The sequence below is a fragment of the Corvus brachyrhynchos genome, unplaced genomic scaffold (genome assembly GCF_000691975.1).
Source record: "Corvus brachyrhynchos isolate BGI_N302 unplaced genomic scaffold, ASM69197v1 scaffold255, whole genome shotgun sequence".
Classification (NCBI taxonomy): domain Eukaryota; kingdom Metazoa; phylum Chordata; class Aves; order Passeriformes; family Corvidae; genus Corvus; species Corvus brachyrhynchos.
In genome coordinates, this window is record NW_008238358.1 from 4,317,828 (window position 1) to 4,341,932 (window position 24,105).

Genomic DNA, 24,105 nt, shown 5'->3' on the forward strand with positions numbered 1-24,105 from the left:
TGTAGGAAGGCTTTCCTGCTCCTTGTGCGGTGCTGGTCTGAGCTCCCTGCTGGATGCAATGGCCATTGATTCTGTGCTCTTCTATTGCCTCATGCTGGCATGTGAAATCATCTGTCTTCATGGGGTTAGGTGCTAACAGATCATGGGAAAGGAAAACAAATCCTTGTCTGGTGAGAGATTCTGCTCACGTTATCTCAGTTTATGGTGCAAAAGGCATGACTTTAAGAGGTAAATGCACAAACCCCACAATGTGCTCTGTATCCAGGGGATAGCTTACAATGGGTTGAAGGTGCTGAGATACCATGTTGTTTCTCTGCTGACACTTGGGGTGCTGGATGTTTCCATTCTAGCAATGCTACCTGTAAATGGCTTATATTCCAAACAACACCAAAACCAGTCAGATAAACCAGACAGGGATGAAACAAAAGATCAGCATTTTGTTTAAAGCACGGAAGTCAGTCTGTGAAAGTAACATGGAAACAGGGTCTCTTTCCTTTGTTTACCCTTCTGCAAATGTTTGCTTAGGAGCAATAAGAGTTAATTGTCAAACTTTACAATGAGATTTTCTCATAAAATGTATAACAGACTCTGCCCAGATGGCAAATGCTGATATGTAAATCTAAAACATGAAAATTTCCATTGGGGGCCAGATGGTGGCTTAATGTGAATTGTTTAACATTTATGTTTATCTTATTAAAAGTGCCTTTGTATGTCCAAACTAAGCTATCAGTGTGATAGGAAGAACATATCACTAAATGAACAGAAAAATCAAACCATCAGTACAAGGCACCTCCTGCTTACATGGATCATGGGAAAGCAAAGCATGTCTTCTGTTGAGAGAAGTTGTTTCTCTGTCTTCAAAATTGCAAAGAAAATGTTAAAATCAAATCACTGTGAGTCTGCTTGGGAAAAATCTTAAACCTGTACCATTTTCTCTGAAGTTAAAAATGCTGGACAGCAGTGGTACACAAGTTGAATCCCATAACGTATTTGCCCTTGGCCTAGGCGTTGGTGTTCAGCGGGAAGGAGCTGAGCTCCAGGCGCGGGGGAAGCACCGCAGCTGCAATCCCTCCTGGGCACAGGCCTGGCTCTTCCTGCGCGGCCTCTTGGCTCTGCCAAACCCATCATTTCCTCTGATGCAATCCAAGGAGTTGCACAACAGAGGAAAGAACAAGCGGGCACTTGTGGAGGCTGTCACATGAGGCTGTGCCTTTGCAGTAAATGTGTCTGATATTCAGGGAAGTGGTCAGCCTGGCTCTGCAGGGCAGCAGCCAACTCAGGGTCAGATGAATCTTTCACAGGACTCTCAGTGCACATGTTCCAGTTTGGATGCCAGTCTGTGCTCACTTGTCCCTCCAAATGAGTCTTTCTGAGACCAGCACATTATGTTGAGGCACCTAAAAACCAGCAGGTCACTCTTGCACAGGAAAGCCTTTCACAGCTTTAGTTTAAAGACTCCAGGTGTCAAGTACACAGCTACTTTTGGGATACTTTCACAGTAGAAGGGGAAAATTGCTTCAGTGATGAACCGAAAGTAGAATGCTTGCCTATGTGGGTACCTCTGTGTATGTCTGTGCTGGTGTTCAACAAGGCAGGGAAATAACTTAAAGAGGAAGACTGTGGGGAGGCTAAAGGAACAAAATTGCAAAATGTTTGCTTTAGACTGCAAGGTTTTTTTTAAGAGTTCTTGGCCACTACCTCGTGCTTGTGGTTGTGATTCATTCCTTAGTGAATCACTAGTCGATGTTGACTCCATTAACTTTGACCTGAGGCTTTGGACTAATGACCAGAATATTTTTTTTCTTGAAAAGGGCGGTATTACTAAAAGCATTGGCTGAAATCATAGGTAAGTGTTTTAAGTGGCAGCTTAATATTTAAATCAGTGTGCTGTTAGATACTACATATCAGCTTATTGACCAGAAGACCACTTCCTCCATGTAGCCCATTTATTCAAAGAGTAATTAGTTGAATTGTTATTCAAAGTTAAGACTAATATTGCTGTAGTTATGTACAGCTTTTCAAACTGAAAATAGGAGGGCTCTTTTCTAGTTACATGGTGGTAACAAAAATAAAACAACTCATCCTTTTGGTTTTAAGCATCACTAACACAACAACTAAATAAAATTAAAAAGATGCTCCTGACAAGCATTGCCTTCCAGGGTAGAGCATGAGACTGTTTGGCAAAGTTCAGCTCTTTGCCAGAGATAAAACACTGACCTAAATACGGTCCCTTGAGAAATGGTGACACAAGCCAATCAGTGCTGTCACATTTATCAAACAACAGCTCAAGATCCTGACAATCCTGATAAGCGGGCAAGCATATTCATTCAAAAAAGAATCCTGTTTGCTGAACTGATTGCTGCACACACACAGAGGCAGTGGTGTACAGCCACAGCATTTTCTTTGGTTGGCTGGTGTCTTTGGGGACATCTCATCCCACAAAGGAGGCAGCACCCAAAGCTACTTACTTCGATCATGAATCAGTAGAACGGCTGACACATGTAATAGCTGGGTCTTGTGTTTTTGTACTAAGGCTGTGTGGATTGTCTTCTTAAGGAAAATGTGTTTTGCCTTCTGTAGCTTTTTTTTTGTTCACTTTTGTTTTTCATGGTTTAACCTGAAACCGAGCACCAGTTCTGATATTCTTGTACAGCAGTCTGTTGCAGCTCATAAAGGAAAGCAGCTCTGCTAATTCACAGCTTTCTGCATTATATACACACAGGCACACACAAAAAAAACTTTTGAGTCACATTTTTAATGGTGCTTTGTAAATGAATAATTCAGAAGTGAGCCCTAAAATCCAGATCCTGCAGTTTTATCCAGAACATATTGCAAATGCTCAGAGACTAGGAAGCACTTTTGGATCTGCTGCAGAAGGAGACACTGAGCAGCTGGTAAACTACTGGCCCTTAATGAAGCTATACCATATTGCAGTATCTCCAATTACTGCAGAACTTAATTAGTTTGTTTTACCCTGCCAGTCTGGAAAAAACAAACATTGTCTTGGGCAGCCACTGTAATAATTTCAGCTTCTTCATTGCTGGCCATTAAAGCTGAGTTTGGTGTCTCCCAGCAAGGTATATTAAATATGTTTTAGATTTGGAAGTGCCTGCATTGTGTTACACAAAGATATTTTATGTAGTTACCCAATTTTAGTAAAAATACATTTTTTTAATTTATTAATAGAAGTCGTTCATGCCAAGTGAAATGAGGACACTGAATTGGTTTGTTCAAATGTGGACTTGGCTTGAAGCTTTTTGTCATAGCTGTTGTACAGACATGATCATTTTGAATGGCAGCATGAGTTGGCATGCAGGTTACTTTGCTTTTCTATTTGAAAATAACCTTTAGAGAGAAGGGAATGTTTTAATTTGATACGATGGCAAAAAAATTGTATCTTGGGTGTAGAGCTGCTGAGTGAATCAGGAAGGTTCTGTTTAAATGAAATGCAGTGTTTGGTGTATTACTTGTAAGGTGTTAATCTGATGAGGATGACCAACACTGAACATTATTTTCACATGCTGCCCAAAGGGTAATTTTAAGCATAATGAAACATGATGTAAAATCAAAAACTTCCAGGCACCAGCTGAATGGTTGGCTGGTTGGTTGGTTGAGAAATGTGGCTACCAAGTAATAAAATTCTATATCGGCAGGCATACAAATTGATAAATTTTGGGTGTTAGGTTTTCTTCATAGAAGAAAATACTCTAGACTTCAGCCCTAAAAATATTGACTATTTGAACAGTAAAAAACAAAAATAAAATAATCTACTAACCCCCTTGCCCTCCTCCCCCAATAAAAACTCCTGATGCAATAAATTAAAAGTATTTGTAGACAAAGCAAATAGTATCAAACAATTGCTTTTTCCTAAATAGCAGAATTTCATTTGTCTCCTGAAACACTACAGGTGCAAGGGCAACTGATTTCCAAGAAATCTAGGTCATTGTTAGCTGTCTGACAACAGTGGACTCTGATGAGCCAGGGGCCAACTGGTTAACAGTATCTGAGACCTTGCGACCACTGTTTATACTCAGCTGCTCCAAACCAACCACATTTAGAACATCAACACTGACTAAGCTTTAAACTACAATTTCTAGTAAAAGTCTTAATAATTGTCTTGAGTGCTAGTGATGTTATGTCACTTGGTGTCTTTGAAACCAGATTCTCTGCCATCTCTGAAGCTCTGTTCTGCTGATCTTTAAGATCATTAATATTCCAAAATGCATTTTGCAGGATGGCTATTATTGTTACTTCAGGAAGCCTCCATCATGTTTCTTAGTCAGCTTTTGCAGTTTTACGAGAACATGTGGAAAACAATGTGCACGGTCAAACTTCCCAATTTCTCTCTTTTCTCATAAAAATTACTTTCTTTGTGACAAATTCATTCTGTATCTTCATATATTTTCTAAGTTGAAAAAGAAGAATATATTTATCCTCTGGCTAGTTCCTTTTATTACCTTACCAGTTGTAATAAATTCTCGGTTTCTATGAGCCTGTGTGTGGGCCACAGAAACCAAAGCACCAGGTCACACACTTCAGAAAGGTCATGTAGAACCATATTTTATTTTGGTAATTTTGTAGGATTAAGAGAATAAGTTTCAGTTACGTAAGTCTACCTATTTGACACAGAGATTAAAGCTTTGCTGTTGTTCTAAACCAGGTCTGCTGGGGAGGAACTTACTTTAAAAAAGCACTTCTGTTGCAGGACATGAACTTGATCGACATCCTTTGGAGGCAAGATATAGACCTTGGGGCAAGACGTGAAGTTTTTGATTTTAGTGAGCGACAGAAGGAGTATGAACTCGAGAAACAGAAGAAACTTGAAAAGGAAAGACAAGAACAGCTCCAAAAAGAGCAGGAGAAAGCCTTGCTGGCTCAGCTGGAGTTAGACGAAGAGACAGGTGAATTTGTTCCTGTGCAGCCAGCTCAGTGCCTTCAGTCAGAAGATACTGAGCCATCCGGTGTTTTCTCACAGGTAAACTTCAGTGTTCTGAGTGTGTTTAACCCTTTTTCCGTTCACAGGAAGGCATGATACTCGTGGCTGCCTAAAATGAATTTGCGTGTGTTGCTGTAATGGAAGATCCTCAGTTATTCAAAGACGCAGTAACCTTTTTTCATAACTTTCCTATTTAGGCCACAGAGCCTTCAAAACCAGAAGCAGAGGCCTTGTCCTTTGATGACTGCATGCAGCTCTTGGCAGAAGCATTCCCATTTATAGATGAGCATGAGGTAAAAATGCACAGTACCGTGGTTTCATGGGTGGTCTTCCACAGGGTCAGTCTCACATCTTCTCTAAGATTTGTCTTCAGCATAAGACTTGATTTGTGATCTGAGTATTTTCCTCAAGCTGGCTCCAGCTGGCATAGAAAGCAGTGAGTAGGCTTGAGCCTATTTTTATATTATTCCATTATTTACAAAAAAAGAAGCTTTTCTTAAGAAATACCTGTTTGTTCTGCAGAAATGGTAGAACTCCAAAAGCTAGATTTTTGCTTTGGAAAATGCACATCTAGTTTTTTGAATGAGTTTTTTAGTTATCATTGTTTTGTTTGGCTTTTTAATTTTTTGCTTAAACTTTTCAGGCTTCTTCAGCTACATTTCAGTCACTGGTTCCTGCTCAGGTCAATAGCAACCCAGCCTTCATTTCTTCTGATCAAGCTCAGCCACCTGAATCCCCTGATCTAGTTCCAACCACTGATGCAGAGAATATGCAGAACATAGAGCAAGTTTGGGAAGAATTATTGTCCCTTCCAGAGTTACAGGTTAGTATGATAAGCACCTGAAAAGCAAAGCATGATATTTTTGGAGGACTATAGTATTTTGGAGAAGGCAGTACAATAGCATCTGAACAGATGGTGATAATGACGGGTTCTACACCTGTAGGGTGCTTATAACAATATGAGCTTTAATTTTTTCAAAAATAATATCTTGAAAAACATGTAGGAAGAAGGAAATGAGTTGTTTATGGATAAGCCTTAATGAAACTTCTCAGTCAAAACTTCCTCTTGTTTAGCAAGTCACTGTTTGCCTCTGTGTGCAACTTGTTACAGCGTGATCATGGTTAAAATTCAGCTGCTCAAAAATGGACACTTCTGAGTCATGGATCTACAACAGGAATTGTTTTCACAAGTGTTATTTTAAATAGTAGGGGGCTTTTTGGCAGTGTCTGTGTGAATATGATTACTTTTGATTTCAACTTTTATCTAAGGAAAAGGTTTTTTTTAAAGCTGATAATAGAATATATATTTAGGTACACAAAAGAGTCAGGTATATTTATATAAATGCTGTTTATATATATTCAGTAAGAAAAACTTGTGTAATGTACACGAACTGGATATTTCAAAAGAACAAAAAAATCACTTTGCTAATACAGAGGATATGTAGGGATTTTTAGCCTATCCTTATATTTCTATTTCCCTTATATTTGACTATAAAATTGAATAAATTTATTTTCAAATATAATACTGTAGAATGTTATCATGCTTTCCAGCATGATGCTGCTCTACTTTATGCTATTAATACAAGAGATGATTGCTTGGTGAAATGCCCATAAATCTGAATCATATTTCAAAAAAATTAAGTGAAAAACTTGCAGGAACTGAGTTTTTCCTGCCATTCTACCTTTTCCCTTCATCTTTTTATATTTTTTATATTTTTCTAGTTTTCTAACCTGATTACTGTGTTAGGCTTAAAGGACCCACATAAGTAACAAGGGCAAGTGGCTGTGAAGAGGCAACAGTGATGGTGAAAATACATTAAAAAACCAAACTAAAATAATTATTGCAGTAATTCTGAATAGTAAGTGAATAATTTTCTGGAAAAAAAAAGATAATTAAATGGAGGGCACTGCCTTTTACAAATTATGTAGAGAAATGGAAAAATAGAGCTCTCACGTTCAAAATCTTAGCTTAAACCTTGAACAACCTCTAGTTAAGTAATCAGTGTGTGGACCCTTCTTCAGAGAAACAGAATCATTTTGATAATTATCTGATTCCTGGGGGACAGCAGGCCTGCTTATTTCAACTTCAGTTAAGCAAGTGCCCCACCCCATTGGAAAGTTGTTCTTGTAGCCTGTGAAAGCCCATCAGTGGAGCAGTCTGATGTCAGCTGTTAGGGTGGTGTTAGCCAGCTGAGCAAAAGTGTGTTTGCCAGGCTCCATGTTAGTACTGTTCTTATTCACCAAGAATTACATTTCTCTCTGCTGAACAGCTACTTCATTCAGTAAATCCTAGAAGAATCTTGCTTTTGAGGAACTGCGACATGAAATCAATAGTGTTAGAAGTAATTGTTTAGTATAAATGCTCATTAAGTCTTACTGAGGAATTCCACATTTCTGTACCCATGCCATTCCTAGCAGTGGTGCTTGTGAGAAGTTCAGACCTGGCAGCTCCAGGATCCCCACAAGCAGTTACCAGAACAGGAGGGCTCCATGCAGTTTCCATAACACATTGGAATGGGTATCTTCAGCATCTTGCTCTGAGCTTGAGAGGCTCTGCTTTGTCTAGAACAAGTTATGTTGTGCCCTTCCTTTGGTATCTGTCATCTTCCTTGATTGCCTCTTCACAGTACAGGGGTGCTGTAGTCATCTAGACTATAGCAGTGTTATAAAACCCCTTTATGTCTATGCTGATTACCATTTAATGCTTGTGGGTTGTAGGAAAGGGTTTTGTCAATTGGAGACGTGTTGCTCAACTTCTCCCTTGCATTTCCCATCTAGTGCCTGAACATCGAAAATGATAACCTGGCTGAGGTGAGCACAGTCACGAGCCCTGAAACCAAGCCAGCAGAGATGCACAACAGCTACAGTTACTGCAGCTCATTACCTGTACTGAAAAAAGAACTTAACTGCAGTCCAGATTTCCTGGATGGTATGGAGGGCCCCTTTTCGGGCATTTTGCCACCAGAAGACACCAACCCTCTGAGTGTGAACTCTTTAAATGACACGTCCCCTTCAAACCCCGATTTCTGTGAGGATTTCTACACCACCTTTATTGATACAAAGGCGAACGGTGATGCAGCAGCAAGGAACACTATCAGTCAATCCCTGGCAGAGATTCTAAGTGAACCTATTGATCTTTCTGACTTCGCACTGTGTAAAGCTTTTAATGGCAGCCACTCAGGGACCAGAGCAGAATGTAACGATTCTGACTCTGGTGTTTCACTGAATGCAAGTTCCAGCGTAGCATCGCCGGAACACTCTGTGGAATCATCTGCCTATGCAGATAAGACTTTGGGTTGCAGTGATTCTGAAATGGAAGACCTGGATAGTGCTCCTGGAAGTATGCTGCCGAGCAGTGCTAGTGTGTACTCTTTGCACCTCCAGGATCAGGTGTTTTCTTCCTTAGGGCCAAACACTCAAACACCAAGTTTGCCATGCACAACCACACCAAAGAAAGAACCCCCTCTGGCTCCCAGCCAACCCAAAGCTCCATTCACAAAAGATAAACCTCCAAGCCGCCTTGAAGCTCATCTCACAAGAGATGAGCAAAGAGCACGAGCTCTGCAGATCCCTTTTCCTGTTGAAAAAATCATCAATCTCCCTGTTGCGGACTTCAGTGAAATGATGTCTAAGGAGCAGTTCAATGAAGCCCAGCTTACCCTTATTCGAGATATACGCAGGAGAGGCAAGAACAAAGTGGCTGCTCAAAATTGCCGTAAAAGAAAACTGGAAAATATAGTAGAACTGGAGCATGATTTGAGTAACCTAAAAGATGAGAAAGAGAAATTGCTTAAGGAAAAAGGAGAGCATGACAGGAGCCTTCATCAAATGAAAAAGCAATTTACCACCTTGTACCTCGAGGTCTTCAGCATGCTACGTGATGAAGATGGAAAGCCTTACTCTCCTAGTGAATATTCACTGCAGCAAACTAGAGATGGCAATGTCTTTCTTGTTCCTAAGAGCAGGAAGTCAGGGACTAAACTTTGAAGGGCAGTACAGCTGGCTACTGCTCTCTGAGTTACTATTTTTGTATCATTATCATGATAGTTTCTACTGTGAGGTGGAATGCAAAATTAAGTAATATTTGTCAAGTAAGTCTATGCAATGATAATTTTAAAGTTGTTAATTAGTTTATGGAAGATGCAAGTTGATAATTAATCATGTAATGCAGATGGGCATATACAAAATTTTGAATCTGATTTTTATAACAGACATTTCCTTCGTATAGCACCACTTTGATTAGTTTCCATATATATGTAAATATTTAAATATGCCATATTTATATACTGTTCCTATCTATTGTTATATTCATAGATTTATTTGGTATATATATAAATGATTTTAGCCTTCTAAATATAATTTCTTGCAAGACAACCAGGATGGCTTCTGATATTTTTTATAAATATGCAATAGTGTTTCCCATTTTTCTTATACATTTATACTTGCTTTATATTTAATATATTAATTTAGTATAAAAGTTGACACTCAGTGTTTGATTTTGCTTTATCAGCTCATTAAACTTTTTTAAATCTACTTCATACACATTTATTTCCCTAAAGAAGAGAAATCCTCGCTAGTTTTCCAAAGCTAAGTCTTCATGTAGCATAATAACCAATCACACAGCAGTGTCAGCATTACTAATGCTTCATTCAGCTTCATTTTAATAACCTTTGGAAAGACCATGTAACACAAAGTTTCAAGTCTATGCTAAGCTTACATTTTTGTTTTCCTTGAACACTATGTAAATTCATGAGATCTTTTCTCCAAAGGCTTTTAAAATCTGATAAAGCATTGCCAGCATTATGCCTTTTTCCAGCTAAACTTGCTGTATGCTTTTGAGCAATTCTCCTAGAACTACACTACTGTGCCTCTGACTTCAATCAACGAGCATCACTTGTCCCTGCTGTTACTTTGGTGCGTACGGAAAACTGCAGTCTAGCAGCCAGCCACCTGCACTGTTTGGAATCTCTGCTCAGTGAATTGAAAAGCTTTGTGGAGTTTAAATTATTATTTATAAAAGAATAAAGAATGGGCAAATAAATAGCATTGTTTTGTTTACTACTCAAAGGAACGCATTTTGGATTTTTTCAATACAGAAAGTGCGTAATTTGTAAGACATGTTGATCTGAACATTAAAAATTTTATCTTCATCCCTGTGAAAATTCTGAAAGGCATGCTTGATCTGAAGTGATTTTTTTCTTGCCACTGAGGACCTATATCATTTTAGGAATTTATCTATTGCAATGTTATGCATAATGTCATTTAAATAGATAAAAAAAAGTTGCTCTGCAACTTTATTGGTACATATTTCCAAAATAAGGAAATGGAGGTGTTGAGAAAGGGTAGAATAGGACCCACAGAGATGGTTTAATAATACAGTAGAAGAGGTTTAAAAGAGGGATATCAGATTAGGAATCCAGCCTTCCATTAGCTCATTATTCACAAAGTTAGGTTAAGTAAAATGATACAGGTTGTTCCTGAATTCAGTCTTGATGTGTTTATTCCCAAACTTCTTAACTGTGCTGGAGTTGCATGTCAATCAGAAAGCCTCTCAGCTGGCTATGAAAGCTAGAAGAACAATTTCATATCATCCCAATTCTACATCATATCACTTTTTATGGACCTTTTGAGTGTCCTCAAAAAAAAAACCCTGTGCATTTAGGAAGCAGAGAAAGTATTGTTGTGTCACAGGCTGCTGTGAAAGGATTCCAATTTCCAGCTGTTCTGTGCTGCTTGCTGCTTTCATACAACACTGCAGTGCCTGCAAGCCTTCTCACCTGAACAGCAATAATTGGTTTGGAGCCTTCAGTGATGTAGGTACCAGCTTTGGTTTTCCCCAGATGCACTGAATGGCAGATTATCTTTTACTGCTTGGCTGGCCACAGTAGCATCAGTCAGTGTAACTTCACAACGAACTTTTGGTTTTATTACCCCACAACTTTGTCACCTTGTCTCCATCTTCCGTGAACTCAATTACCAGTTCTGAATAGCAGAGGCACCTGGTGCAAACACGTTCTTCCTGCCCCTCTGCCTTGGCAGAGCAGGGGGAGGAAAAGCAGGGCAGGAACAGCTTCACCACAAAGGTAGGTTTGTTCCAGGGCAGTGTAACACCAAGAGCCATGATCCTATTGACTACATCGTCTTTAAAAGGCAGGGGTACTGCCAAGTACCAGGACCAGAAGGAAGTCTTTGGTACTTAAACCTGGGACTTGCAGATGTTCCAGCCCTACCTACCTGAAGAGAAAAAGATTTTACGAGGCTTCTCATACAGTTACTTGCTGCAGACTTTCAAGTGAGGTTCTGCCCTGCAAATTGTCTGTGTCGGACACTGCAAATACAGTGGAGTAATGAAAAAATTCGGCTCAGCTTTCCAGCATCTCATGAGTACTAGGAACCTGTTGCATCAAGTACTAACATCTGTGCTTTTGCAGAAGACACTGGAAAATGCAGATCTAGGTGATCCAGCTTGCACCTTGAGGCTGCTTACCTGACCTTCTGTGTGAGCTGTGTGCCAGGCCATCCCCCTGCCCCGTCCTTGACACACTCTGAATGCAGAAACACTCCTCTGCTTGGAGTAAATGGTCAGCAATAATGGTTGAAAACCTGGAGACTCGATTTAATGGACTTTATTTGCTCTAGAGAATTTAGCTGGTGCCTGGCTGTCCTACATCAAAACTACTGCAGCAGCGGGGGTTATCTTCCCTTCTGATGCTGTTAAAATGTGCCTCCCAGCTTTGGCACCAGCACTGCTCAGAAAGGAAAACCCCAACAATTGCCAAGCCTGGCTGAGCACTAGGGGAATGCAAGACACTGCTGCCATTTAAAACAAGAGGACTAATCCATATTTGAGGATGGCAATTTTAGAGCATAGGCATCAAGGAGCAAGCACACAGAGCCATGGCCCCGGATAGTCTTTCAACACTGATACACAGTAACTCTTACACACAGGCAGGGCTGATGGCAAAGCACAGAGCACCTAAAGAGCTCCTGGGTTCCCCTTGCCATTAACTACACTATCAAATGTCTGTCAGAGAAAATTCTGTCTACAGCTACAATAGAAATACTTTTAATTACAGATCGGCTATAAAACAGACACCTCAGTAAACTCCTGCCCTGCACTTCCACTTGTTCCTTAATTTGTTCACTAAGGTGAAACCCAAAGGCAAACAGCATGCTTACAGCCTTTACAGGCTGCACCACCCATTTGTCTAAAACATAATACAAAGATACTCCTTCCATTACCAAAACAAAAGTGCAACAAGAAGAAACCTGCAGTTAACACAGCAGCCTTGTTTGAATTTTACCAGGTGAAGAATCAGGCTAAAGTAACTCGGCCTGTGACAACTTGCATTCAGTTTAAACCAGTGTTCTTCACATCATCAACACAGTGAATGCTGCACTCTCATCAAAACACCCAACATCATTAAGGAAAAAAATTCCACATTACCTATATAAAAACATCAGATTGCAAACTATAACCTTCATTTTATTATTATTATTACTGAGGTACAAAGTACGTTCCCAAACCTGAGAATCACTAGTGACATTGCCAAATCTAAAGCATCACAATGCTGACCTCATACGTTGACAAGCTGCCACGTAGAGACCATTTGTTTCTTGATCAAAACATTCAGTTTTAAAACTATTAAGAGTAAAGCTGAAACACTAGGCTAAACCAAAATTTTTTGGCTTGCAGTCCCAAGTCAGAAAGATGATCCTGTAAGAAAACGTGCTGAAATAATTCAAGACCACTTCGTGCTCTTCACGGCACTAAAAGAAGGTGATGCCAACACATTTTAGATTGTAAGTCATTTGATAATATACACTTTATTCTGATACAAAATTGAAATATTTTAACAAATTTCAATCCATTATGGACTATACTGAAATTTTAAATTTCCATGCTATTTTAACTTGTTTAACCACAAGTTCTAAGATGTCAGCACACTAGCACCATTGCTCTTGAAGTCTTTGTCAGTTATTACACCATTTTATTCTGTTTCCAATCTTGCGATATTATCTTCTACATGAAGGCCATTTTTTCTTCTATGGAGATACTTGGATACTTTAGTTCAGGAAAAAGCTAATAGAGAGAGATGTCAACCTGTAGCACCCACAGCAGAAAAAGAATCATCCATCAGATACCTGAATTTCAGTGACACTCAAGATCTCACATGCTCCACACAATTTAAGATACACACACTTGTCAGAGACCACAGACTCATTTGTGAATATTCCACCTCAGTGTAGACAGTACATGAAAACATGTTAATGGCTTAAACACAGGAACCAAAGACAGCATGTCAGTACGTCACACAGTCAATGCTTGAAAAGACTAGGAACCTTACGTATTGAAAGGATATCAAAGTTAAAATGCCGTGTTTAATTTCAGTTTTCTGTAATAAGAGTTACCAATTCTCCATCAATCTGGGCTGCTTTTGGGGAAACCCCCATCACTACCTGGAAGTACCATTTTTGTTATCAAGTAAATCTCTGTACAACTGCAGCTTAGGGACCAATGCTTCGTTACACTTGCATCTTCATATCCCCATCTCCATTTACAGCTGCTATTTTCAATAGAAGCCAGTAAACAAAAGCATGACCCTGAAACAACGTTCTTAACTCTTAGAAGTGCCTCTTGGACAGAGATACATACACTTGACCAAGTATTCCCCTAAGAATGTGTTTATTTTGGTCAAAGTTATTTCTGAACAAATTTGGCTATAAATAACTGAATTTTGAATTCAGCAAATTAGTCTAACAAGAGTGTTATAAATCAAAGTGTGAAAATAATTCTAACAGTGATTATCTGTTTCTGTATGCGGTGCAAAAAGACCTGTCCAGAGCATGGAACAAGTCTGCAGCAATGTGGAAAAGTAGAGCTCTGCTCTATACACAGGCCTAGTACCAGAATGTAAACTACAAAGTTTTTGTTAAAAACCCATTTCAAAACATTTTCAAAATTTTACTGTTGAAAAAATCCAAAGACCACTCAAGTACATGAGCATTTGCCCTCACCTGAGGGGCAATGCTGTTCCCCATAACCTGTTGCTGCACACGTGCCTGTGGGAGTTTTGCCACGCACAGCAAAAGCACAGGTTTCCTCCCACTTTTAGGTCTAAGAAAGCAAGCTTGTCACCTCAGCAACAAGCTATCTGGCACATTACCATACTGAGGCAACTGTGACTGTACTGCTGCAGCTTCAGATTATGACTGACACAAATTTGTGTCGTTTTTTAAAAAATATATGCAGTCATCATGAGAATTTCAATTAAATAGCTTCTGATTTTATGAAAATCTCCCTGTATTACTTCCAAATTACATTTAATTGTATATTAAAAAGTCAGGAATTACTTTGTGGAAGCCTATAGGCAGCAGGTAAAAAGTTTAAATACTTGAATCAGTTTGTGACATGCAACTGCCTCTGACTAGGCAGGTTCCATTTGACTACTTTCAGAGCTACTGAAGTAAACCAACACTAAAATAGAAATTGACTTCCTAAGAATGCACATGCTCAGAAATGTATTGGGAAGTTTAAATAGATGCTGAAGTACTTTATAAAAAGACCTCTAACAACCAAGGATGCAGAAATGGAAATAATACATGTTCCAAGAGTTAATACATGTTCCAATCTGGGTAAAATCAAGATTCCACAAGAAGTTTTTATTGCCATTCACCTGTACAAATGCCATTGTGGTTTCAGCTCGGTATCATGACAGTATTGGTCTCTACTATCCTGCCTAAAAGCACCCAGAATCTCAAAGGGAGCTCTTTGATTTGTGGAGGTAAATACAACATCACCTGCTAAGCCAAGGTCCACTATGTAGGAGGGAAATCCCAGCTTGCACCAATGCCAAGCTCCCTCCCAGAATGGGTGCAGCAGCAGCATGTCACACACTGCTGAGAACTGAAGAACCACTTCAGGGTCACTGCCTTTCTGGGCTTCTCTGGGGCACCTCTTTCTGTGACAAGGTACAGAACAATTTCCCCCCACCCCAGCACACTCCCCAGTAACCAAAACACATTATTTCAAAACATCAATTTGTTTTGTTGATCTCAGACACAAAGCAATTTTGTATCTGCCAGGAACAGAAGATTCTTTAATAGGAATTATGCCAGCAAGCAGCCTTCATCCAGAACAGGAAACACTGGATGACGTACGCTGGAATATTTGCTGCTTAGTACTTATGGCCTCCCTTGATACTAAAAGGCTGTCAAAGGAAAGCCTAGAAGGAAATAAGGGTTAAACACATTTTACTATACACTACAAATCTTACCCAGTCAGAAACCTTCATTTGAAGAGGATGTGCAAGACATTCCCCATTTTGTCAAGCAGCAGCTTCTCATTCAACCTGAAAATTAAAGAAATTACTCTTACCTTGTTTAAAAACCTCCCACCACTCTTTGTAATTCATGAAAAATTTTAAAGGCAAACCTTACCTATGCTCATTGCCCTTCCTTTCAGGTCTAAATGCTAGACCTATTGATTTTGAGTCAACTCAAGTAGCTATCACTCAAGGAGGTTCCAAAAGGTGAAGAACTCTTGCTAGACTTTCTTCGATATTTCAGCTGTGATAAGCAGATTTAACTAGCCTTGGGCAAGCTGCTCACTATCAGCACAGTATCTTATTCCTTCACTTTTCTGGAAGTTGAAGCTGTTGCTCCTGCTGCCTTGTCATTCTTTAATTAGGCTGACTTCTCCATACTCAATAGGCTGCTGAAGTCCTGTCTTACGAGTCTCCTTAGCAATGTATGGATCAAAGAAGTACATCCTAGGTTCTGTAAAGCTGGCGGATCACTGTCCTCATGGCTTACACTTTTCCACGTCACAAACAACAGCTAAGCTACCCCACCCACCTACAAAGCGGTCACTTACATCCATCTCTTAAAAGGTTGCATACAGATCTTGTTCATAAAGTTTATTATAACACTATTTTTCAAAGTTAACATTGTAGTCACAGTACAGCTACAAGAGGCCCTGTTAAAAACAACACTGTCAATACATTCTAAAAAAATTTAGAAATACCAGATCAATTGTCAGAAGGGAAATCAACCCCATCCTCCAGTTGCCCCTGCAATCAGATGCAGGCCCCAGGTGCAAGTCTACACATCTTCTAGCATGGTAATGTACAAAGCAAGTCGGTAGTTAGGTGTCTCACTCCCTAGTGAGTTGTGGTTTAGTTTCCCATGTTTTCAAACTCAAATGGGTTGTTTAAAAAATGCCTTTATTGAAGTACAGCCTCCCCCCCACCCCAAGCCCAAATGAACATGTACAACAACAGAAGCGTTCACTAAACCACCAATTCTTGCTTTAACTTTTGAGATCTTTCAGAACTCCACAGACAAGAATAAGCAGAAATCCATTTTTGGAGGCTACCATCTTGACACTGGTTCCTTGTTTTAGTGTACTGCAGTCTAAATACACTCCAATAACAGCGTTTAAATAACATGTTTAATTTTTTTCAAACAACACACTTATTTTTCTACCACTTCTTAAAAATTATAATTCATTATTAATATGACTGATTATGCCTTGAGCAATTTCATACATCTTTGCAGATTCATTCCTACACTGGAATTGCATTTACCTTATACTGCACATTGACCCAGAAGTGAAACAGGCGTGAGTAATTCCAATACATATTGCCAAGTGTCTGAGTATTTCTTTTATTGACTGGGTCCCTACTCTTCTGAGTCTGAATTGACAGCAAGCACTGGCCTGGCAATAGTCAAGAGAATTCACATCAGATGAGGACAGGACAGACTGCAGTGCCTTAATTTGGAGGTCAGAAGTGAGAATGAATTACAATTTCTAGCCGTATGTACTTGGTCACATTTTCTACTCCACTGCACCAAATCCAGTTGTAGCACACTATCATTCTGCCTGTGGAAACTCGGGGCTGTACCACTCTACGTTGTGGGAGTTTCTAGTGGGTAAAATAGAACTAGATCGTGTTTTATCTGTGAGCTCTCAGCTTAGCACACACATCTGCCAGGGAAACAGCTCAAGAACTCTATTAAAGAGCCCATGGGGAATGGGCTTTTGAAACGCATTACCTGGGACTGTCAGTGATTACACCTGAGCTACCCTTGGCTCCCAGTCAGAAGAATGTGTCCAGAAAATTGCCTAGGGTGCATGCAAGAAAGTATATAGCCATTAAATTATGAGGAACATACCTATTACTCTCACTATGACGCCTCATTTAATTGAAACAGTGCAGTCTGGTGCGAGGGAGAAGGAAATGGGGACAAAGGGGATGAAAATTCCAAGCCACCCTCCCCAAAGTATAGTTTTATTGAAACAGAATCATTGTATATCCCAAGGAAACAGGCACTTGATTCCCCCCACCTTAACTTCTCGGGAATTACAATAAATATAAAGGTAAAAAGCAAATTTCTTTTTCTCTTCACCCAGGACTTAAACAACTTCAGTTATCCCTTATGCATCTCAAATGAGACGGGAGACAGCTTTCATGTGTCTAAAGTTGGTCTTGTTAAAATATTTATCATGCCTTATTTTCTTGAAGCGCTAGTACTAATACAGAACTACAAATTAAAAAAATATGCACAAACCAAAAAGTAATTTGAAATTTTCATTAAGGTAAAGCTTAGTTCTATGATTCACAAACACTAATTTGAGTAACTCAATCCTAGTTATACATCTAAACAAACTATAATGCAACATACAGATGTTTTCCCTCTGTATGCCTATGTAACTCATGTCAATGACAGTTACGTATATACACTGAGACTAGACCCCTTAAGACTGCAAATCAATAGGTGTTTCTACTGTTAACTTTAAATTAATACAAAATAGTAATTGAGAAATGCATTTATCTTCTCTATTAACTAACAAGGAAACACCCTAAACTACATTTCATTTCTGTTATAGAGTTCTCTGTACTAAATGTGGAAAAACTGAACTACACAAATATTGAAAAGTTAAAAATTCATTGATTTGTTTATTCCTGGTACCACTACCACAATTTACAGGGCAATATACCTGATGTAATGGGAAAATAAAAAGAAAAAAGAAAGACAAAGCTACAACAGAGAAAGACCTCAGGAATGTACATCTAATCGACACTACATTGCATGAATCAATAGCTGCACTTTTTGCAAACTGTGGCTATGACAGTCCTGATCAAGAAGGGTTTCCTGTTTAAGCTGCAGTAACTTTTCTGACTATGGATCATCGTTCCTTCTGTGGCAGATTTTACAGTTCCTCTAATTCATTTGGGACGACTGTCTCAAAGTAACCTGCAGCTTTCCTGACAACTCCTCGCTCTCTCTCCTGCTAAGAACTGTAGCCTGTTGAATACAGGATAAGAAAATTATTACTCTCAGTGAACAGTTGTACATTATTAATCATCATTATAAATATGCATTACACCTACCCTTTTTCTGGTAGCATTTTTAGAATCTTCTACCACCATAGCCCCCACTTCCACTTCCAGATCCATAACCACCTAAAAAAACAGTGTGTATACTGAAATACATGAACAAGGGATTTTAACTCAAAAAATATTTTCTGTACAGAATCACACTTACCACCATAGGGACTGCCTGAACTTCTGCCACCAAAGCTGCCACCACCTTTCATGGGACCATAGTTAGACTGCTGTTGTCCACTGTAATTGCCAAAATCATTGTAGTTTCCACTTCCACCATAATTACCTGAAACAAGTAATTTATAAAGCCATGTTTGTTCAACACTTAGGACATGAAGATCACCAAATTCTGACATCCAATGTAAAAATAAATTGCAGGAGTTTAGAACAACTTAAAATTAAGTTCATGTATTTTGATGTGACCTCTATGAAAACCTCTATGCAATACTTGCACAAGTAACGAAGACCCTTGGTATTTTTACTATTAGAAATTGGTATTTTATCAAAGATGAAACACATCACATTATAAGCACATTTGAGTAGGCAATTTTCTGTTAACCCAATAGGCCAAATTAAGGCCCCCAAAGTCAGAAAAACAGGTTTCACCACTGTTCTTCTACTGCACAACCTTGCATGTATGACAGTAACGTACATGACTATTTACTCCAACAAAAGACAGAAGTGTAATGGACATACTGCACACATACATCAGAAAGTACAGCAAGTATATAGCACTTTTAGCAGCTGAACTCCCCAAATTTTGGGCAAATAATTAAAAAAACCTTATAGAAATCTGTATAGTCTTCACAAAGGAGGATGTGATCTACATGTTGTGACCTGGTATCCAAGGACAACATACTTGAAATGGTCAAAACTTAAAATTCTTATACTTTGCCTCCACGCACAGATTCATAACCAAAGCTTTTTGAAAAATACATCCCTGGCAAAACAACATTGTACTTTATCAAAGCTGATCCACATGGAAAAGAACTTTCTTTATGCAACATGGCCTTCTACATTAAAACCTGTTCATATAACTCATTTTATGCATTACCATATTTCAGGTGTTACAAAATGAAACCTAAGAACCATGGATGTCAAACTAAAGCTGCAATCTTACCACCACCAAAATTTCCTCCTTCATTGTAGCCATCATATCCTCCTCCCCCACCTCCATATCCACCACCTGGGTTTCCATATCCTGGTCCTCCACCACCACCATAACCTCCTCTGCTGCCATAGCCAGGACCGCCTCCATAGTTGCCACCTTTGAACAGAAGAAGAGTCAAACTTAACACACCAAAGCTAAGTACCAGTAAGGAAAGATCCATTTAACAAAAAAACCCCAAACCAACACACTTGAACAGTAAAAATGACCCACGGCACTTTCCCTGTACTATATTCATTGTGGTTGCATGATTTATCTAAACTATTTAATTTAAAAAACAACCCCATGCCCATAAAGTCAGGACCTAAGTAATTAATTACATGCTACTTGTCTCATCCCTTTTTGCTTTTTGGTAATTTCTGTATTTCTTTTCAGATGCATGTTGGATACTCATCCTAACTGCATCATGAAAAAGATACTACTGAACCACAAAAAGAAATCTTAAGAGCCAACTGAAAACATTTCTGGTATGACAGTTGATTACTGCTTTATTCAGTTTTAGTCATCTCAACTGACATCAGAATCTTTACTTAGTTCTCAATAATAAACAGCTCCCTCATGACCTTGTCATACGAGATTTTTTAAAGGGTAAATACAAACAAGTATTTTTTCCACCCATTATTTTGTGGGGAGAACAAAAAGAAGTTAATTCTTCACAGCTCTACAATGTAGACGTTTTATTTTCGTTATCGCCATTTTCACATTATCACCAAAATAGACTTTGCTTTCAAGGTGAAGGCAAGACTTACAGCTGGTTCTAACATTGGGGAGAAAAGGAAATGAACAATACACTTACCGTCACCAAATCCATTGTATCCGTCACCACCCCCAAAGCTTCCTCTGCTCCCACCACCGCCACCACCACCCCCATAGCCTCCTAGAACACAAAACAGATGAGAATGTTTTCCTGAACACACATGTCAAGTGTTTGAGCCAACTGACACAGGAAACAAAAAAACCAACCAAAAGATAAATCACATTCTATACTACTATTCCAGCCATTTACCTCTCCCGCCAAAGTTTCCTCCTCGGCCAAAATTCCCTCCACCGCCTCCAAAGTTTCCACGGCCCATGAAGTTGCCTGAGCCACCCCCACGACCTACAAAATATTTCACTTGAATTACATTAATTGAAAACCTGTTACACAAAATAGCTATGCACAACTACAACTCACCTCTCTGAGAGCTAGCAGTCTGCATCTCTTGTTTTGAGAGTGCTTTTTTCACTTCACAGTTGTGTCCATTTATAGTATGGTATTTCTGAACTACAGAAAATAGTGAAATAGGAAAGTTAGAAAATCACACCACAGCAACATAGTGTAAAACTCTCATAGAAAGCTACTGTAAGGCATGAGCATGCTTTGAAAAGTAACACTAAATCAACCCTATCCCTTACACAACAGTAATGCAGCTGATCATGCAAACACCTCATTCTACACATGGCTGTTATGAAATCTTATGTGAACACTTTTATCCCATAAGTCATTTCTCACTAAAGAGGTTACGTACCAACAATTTTATCAACTGTATCATGATCATCAAAAGTTACAAAAGCAAAGCCTCTTTTCTTTCCACTCTGCCTGTCTTCCATGACTTCTATGGTTTCAATCTTGCCATATTTTTCAAAGTACTCCCTTAAATTATATTCTTCTGTGTCTTCTTTAATTCCACCAACAAATATTTTCTTTACTGTGAGGTGTGCCCCAGGCTTTACAGAATCCTGCAATACCAAAAATGACATTCAGTGCTTTAAATTATTAGGTAAAGATTAGGATATACAGTTAACTGGAACACTAACTCACCTCCCTTGAAACTGCTCTCTTTGGTTCAACCACGCGTCCATCAACCTTATGTGGTCGAGCACTCATGGCAGCATCCACCTCCTCCACACAGGAATAAGTCACAAAGCCAAAGCCTCTGGAACGTTTTGTTTGTGGGTCTCTCATCACCTGCAAACACACAAGGAGGCACTCTGCATTTCTGTGCTACTTTAAGTACCTAATCCTTTCAAAAGCACAAACTAACAACAGAGACTTTACCACACAGTCCGTGAGCGTGCCCCATTTCTCGAAGTGCTCTCTCAAGCTATCATCTGTTGTTTCAAAGCTCAGACCTCCAATGAACAGCTTTCGTAACTGCTCTGGCTCCTTTGGCTCATGGCCCTAGAAAATCAAAAAATTGGAAACATATTTTGAATACAAACCACAGAATTAAAATTTCACTGAATTACTAGAAATTATCTTTGCACATTATAACTACAAATAGGTGAAATACATTTACATAAAAACAATGACTTCTAATGGGTTTAGACAGCAGCATAGTAAACACTTAATGAGGTGTGATTTTAATTAGAACACTAACTAACAACTTAAGAGTGCTAAAATGCAAACAGTAAAGGGATTTCCATATACTACGTAACTTGGTTGCTCCCCAGCACCCTGAAGTGCATTCACTCTGTGCCTATCTTTGAGTTGCAGATCGCGCTGTAGGGACTGGGGATGACGCACTGTTAGATAAAGGCAAGCTCTGACACCTTATGAAACATAATTATGCGGAAGTATAAAAAATTTAAGGACGCGGTATGCAAGAATAAAAGGGTCCTGCTCAGACTGAGTGTCTACTCTTTGGGGATGTCCATTTTGAAAGGTTACTTTCACACATTTTTAAGAAACATATCAATTCTAAATTCCTTAAAATTATAAATTTTGTACTTGCATAATTTTATGATTGGAGTACACGTAAGCAAGAAAGTGCAAGTACATATGTGGATTTTAGTGTTATAAGAAATACCTGTCAAATGTGAAGCAATATGGACCTATGTCTTACAGACAAAAAAATGCCATGAACAACTCATCAATGACCAGTAGTGGGTACAACCACTGGAATAAGATGGGTAACTTAGCAAGCATCACAGAACAAGCAAGTTTTAATAGCTCTTGGTAACACTGCCTATATGTGATCAGTCACGTTTTAAAAGGTGCAAATTTGCAAGCTCAGTTTTTTATCACATGGCTGAAATGGGCTTAAGAGTACAATTGTGTTTCTGCTGTTTCAATGCTGCACTTTTTTAGTAGGCCTGGAATTTGACAGTGAGTTTACAAAAATTTGTTTTACAACTCCTATCGTCAGAGAAGTCTTATTAAAATCTCATTCAGCAAGTGGGTACTTTTGTGCATGTAAAAACACTCCACAAGGTGCTTGCCAGCTATGCTGTGTATGACTTCAGTTCTGCAGCATCAATGTTCAACAGCCTTCACTGTTCCTGCTGCAGGGCATTAAACCAGACTATATGCAGTATTATTCTGAGAGGCAAACTACGTAACACCAGCCACAGACTTCTATCTGTAGACATTCTGCTTTAAATCTGAAGTGCTTTAACTTCTGCGATGCTGCTAGGGTTGGCCAGGAAAGCTTACGCCCCTTTGAGTGAGAGTTTCTCAATTATACAGTGCTTTAGCAAACCGCTGGTTTATAATGCTCAGGTTGTACTACAGGAAACAGTAACTAAGATTATGAAAAGCTATCCAGGAAGTAAATCCCTGCCCTTACATCTGCTGAATTTTGTGAGAAAGAATCCCAGCATTCTCACAAACAGCTTTCTATTTAAGGCTTTGTTACCTCAGCATCATCATATAAATCTTTAGCAGTCAGTCGTCCCATGAGTACAAAGTAAAGCTTCTAATGTCTTCTAAAGTGATCCCGACTACAAAGGTATAAAAAAACCCCAACAACTCCCTTCCCACTACATGTAAACTTCTAATTTTATAGGATTACATACCTACTGCATATAGAAACTGCTTTAGGTCAAGCATTATTTGTTGCTAATTGCAATTTTTAAAAAAAATCTACTGACAGTTTTGAGTTATGTTAAAGCTGGGAACACTAAGTGTTTCAAACTCTTCTACACATACTCCTCAAGGCTACAAGGGTTTTCAGCTAACAACTCAAGAGTGCTTTTACCTTAAAAGAATGATCAGAGGATTTTTCAGGTAAGGAAAAATGAAGCTCTTTTCTGCTTATTGTTATTATGTGCACTTGAACTGCTGTTCTCGTACAGCACAAAGAACAACTGCTGTTTACAGCTTCTCTGTTCTACTAGAAAGAAATTATCCTCAGGACACATACATATTATAGGAACTCTATCCAAAAATAGGTGGCTACACTTTCTTGGAGAAATCAGGCATTTTTTTTTTTAGGCAGTTTGTTCTCACTGTAGTTTTCAGAGTGCTGTCCTCAATCACACAAGATGCTGCTTTTCAGTTGTCCTGCTACAAGTTATTTCTAACAGCAGTCTCTCCTGGACAGAAAATCCTGCACAACACATCTCTCCCTTAGTGTAACTATCACCCTGCTCTATCAGAATCAGCAGGCTGCCTCCTGCTCAGCTGACACGGCAGGCCAGCACGCCATTTTGCAGCACTCCTTTGGTGGGGGTGGGGAGAGCAGCTGCAAGAACGCCCAGCCTGCCTTTAGTCGGCAAGACACCGTTTCTCCCCCATAGCTGTTAAGAGGGGCTTCCAGACACACTAGAAGCCTCTGCGGAGGCGGAGATCTTTCATTCTGCCTCAAATTTAGCCTACCCCCCTACAACCCAAGCTCTGCGCAGGCCCG

At 39.2% G+C, this 24,105-nt stretch overlaps 2 protein-coding genes across 10 annotated transcripts in view; one reads left to right on the top strand and one right to left on the bottom strand.

Annotated features, from left to right (window-relative positions):
* Nucleotides 1–3,479: 3,479 nt before the first annotated feature.
* NFE2L2 (nuclear factor, erythroid 2 like 2) lies at nt 3,480–10,106 on the top strand. The gene is made up of 4 exons (XM_017735577.1): nt 3,480–4,975; nt 5,134–5,229; nt 5,580–5,759; nt 7,715–10,106. The coding sequence occupies exons 1-4, from the start codon at nt 4,709–4,711 to the stop codon at nt 8,921–8,923; spliced, it is 1,752 nt and encodes a 583-aa protein (XP_017591066.1). The 5' UTR covers nt 3,480–4,708; the 3' UTR covers nt 8,924–10,106.
* A 2,295-nt stretch (nt 10,107–12,401) lies between these two features.
* HNRNPA3 (heterogeneous nuclear ribonucleoprotein A3) overlaps nt 12,402–24,105 on the bottom strand; it is a 24,120-nt gene continuing 12,416 nt past the window's right edge. For 3 of the 9 annotated variants that reach the window (XM_017735583.1, XM_017735581.1, XM_017735578.1), the window contains 10 exons: nt 21,534–21,656; nt 21,297–21,443; nt 21,004–21,214; nt 20,670–20,759; nt 20,502–20,609; nt 20,292–20,372; nt 19,448–19,594; nt 18,488–18,613; nt 18,334–18,405; nt 15,841–18,247 (listed from right to left, as the gene is read on the bottom strand). In XM_017735583.1, coding sequence (XP_017591072.1) covers nt 18,353–18,405; nt 18,488–18,613; nt 19,448–19,594; nt 20,292–20,372; nt 20,502–20,609; nt 20,670–20,759; nt 21,004–21,214; nt 21,297–21,443; nt 21,534–21,656 — 1,086 coding nt within the window. In that variant the 3' untranslated portion in view covers nt 15,841–18,247; nt 18,334–18,352. Of the gene's footprint in view, nt 15,289–15,840; nt 18,248–18,333; nt 18,406–18,487; nt 18,614–19,447; nt 19,595–20,291; nt 20,373–20,501; nt 20,610–20,669; nt 20,760–21,003; nt 21,215–21,296; nt 21,444–21,533; nt 21,657–24,105 lie in introns of those variants that run through there. The other 6 variants (XM_008634733.2, XM_017735582.1, XR_001862380.1 and 3 more) reach the window with 5 other exon arrangements.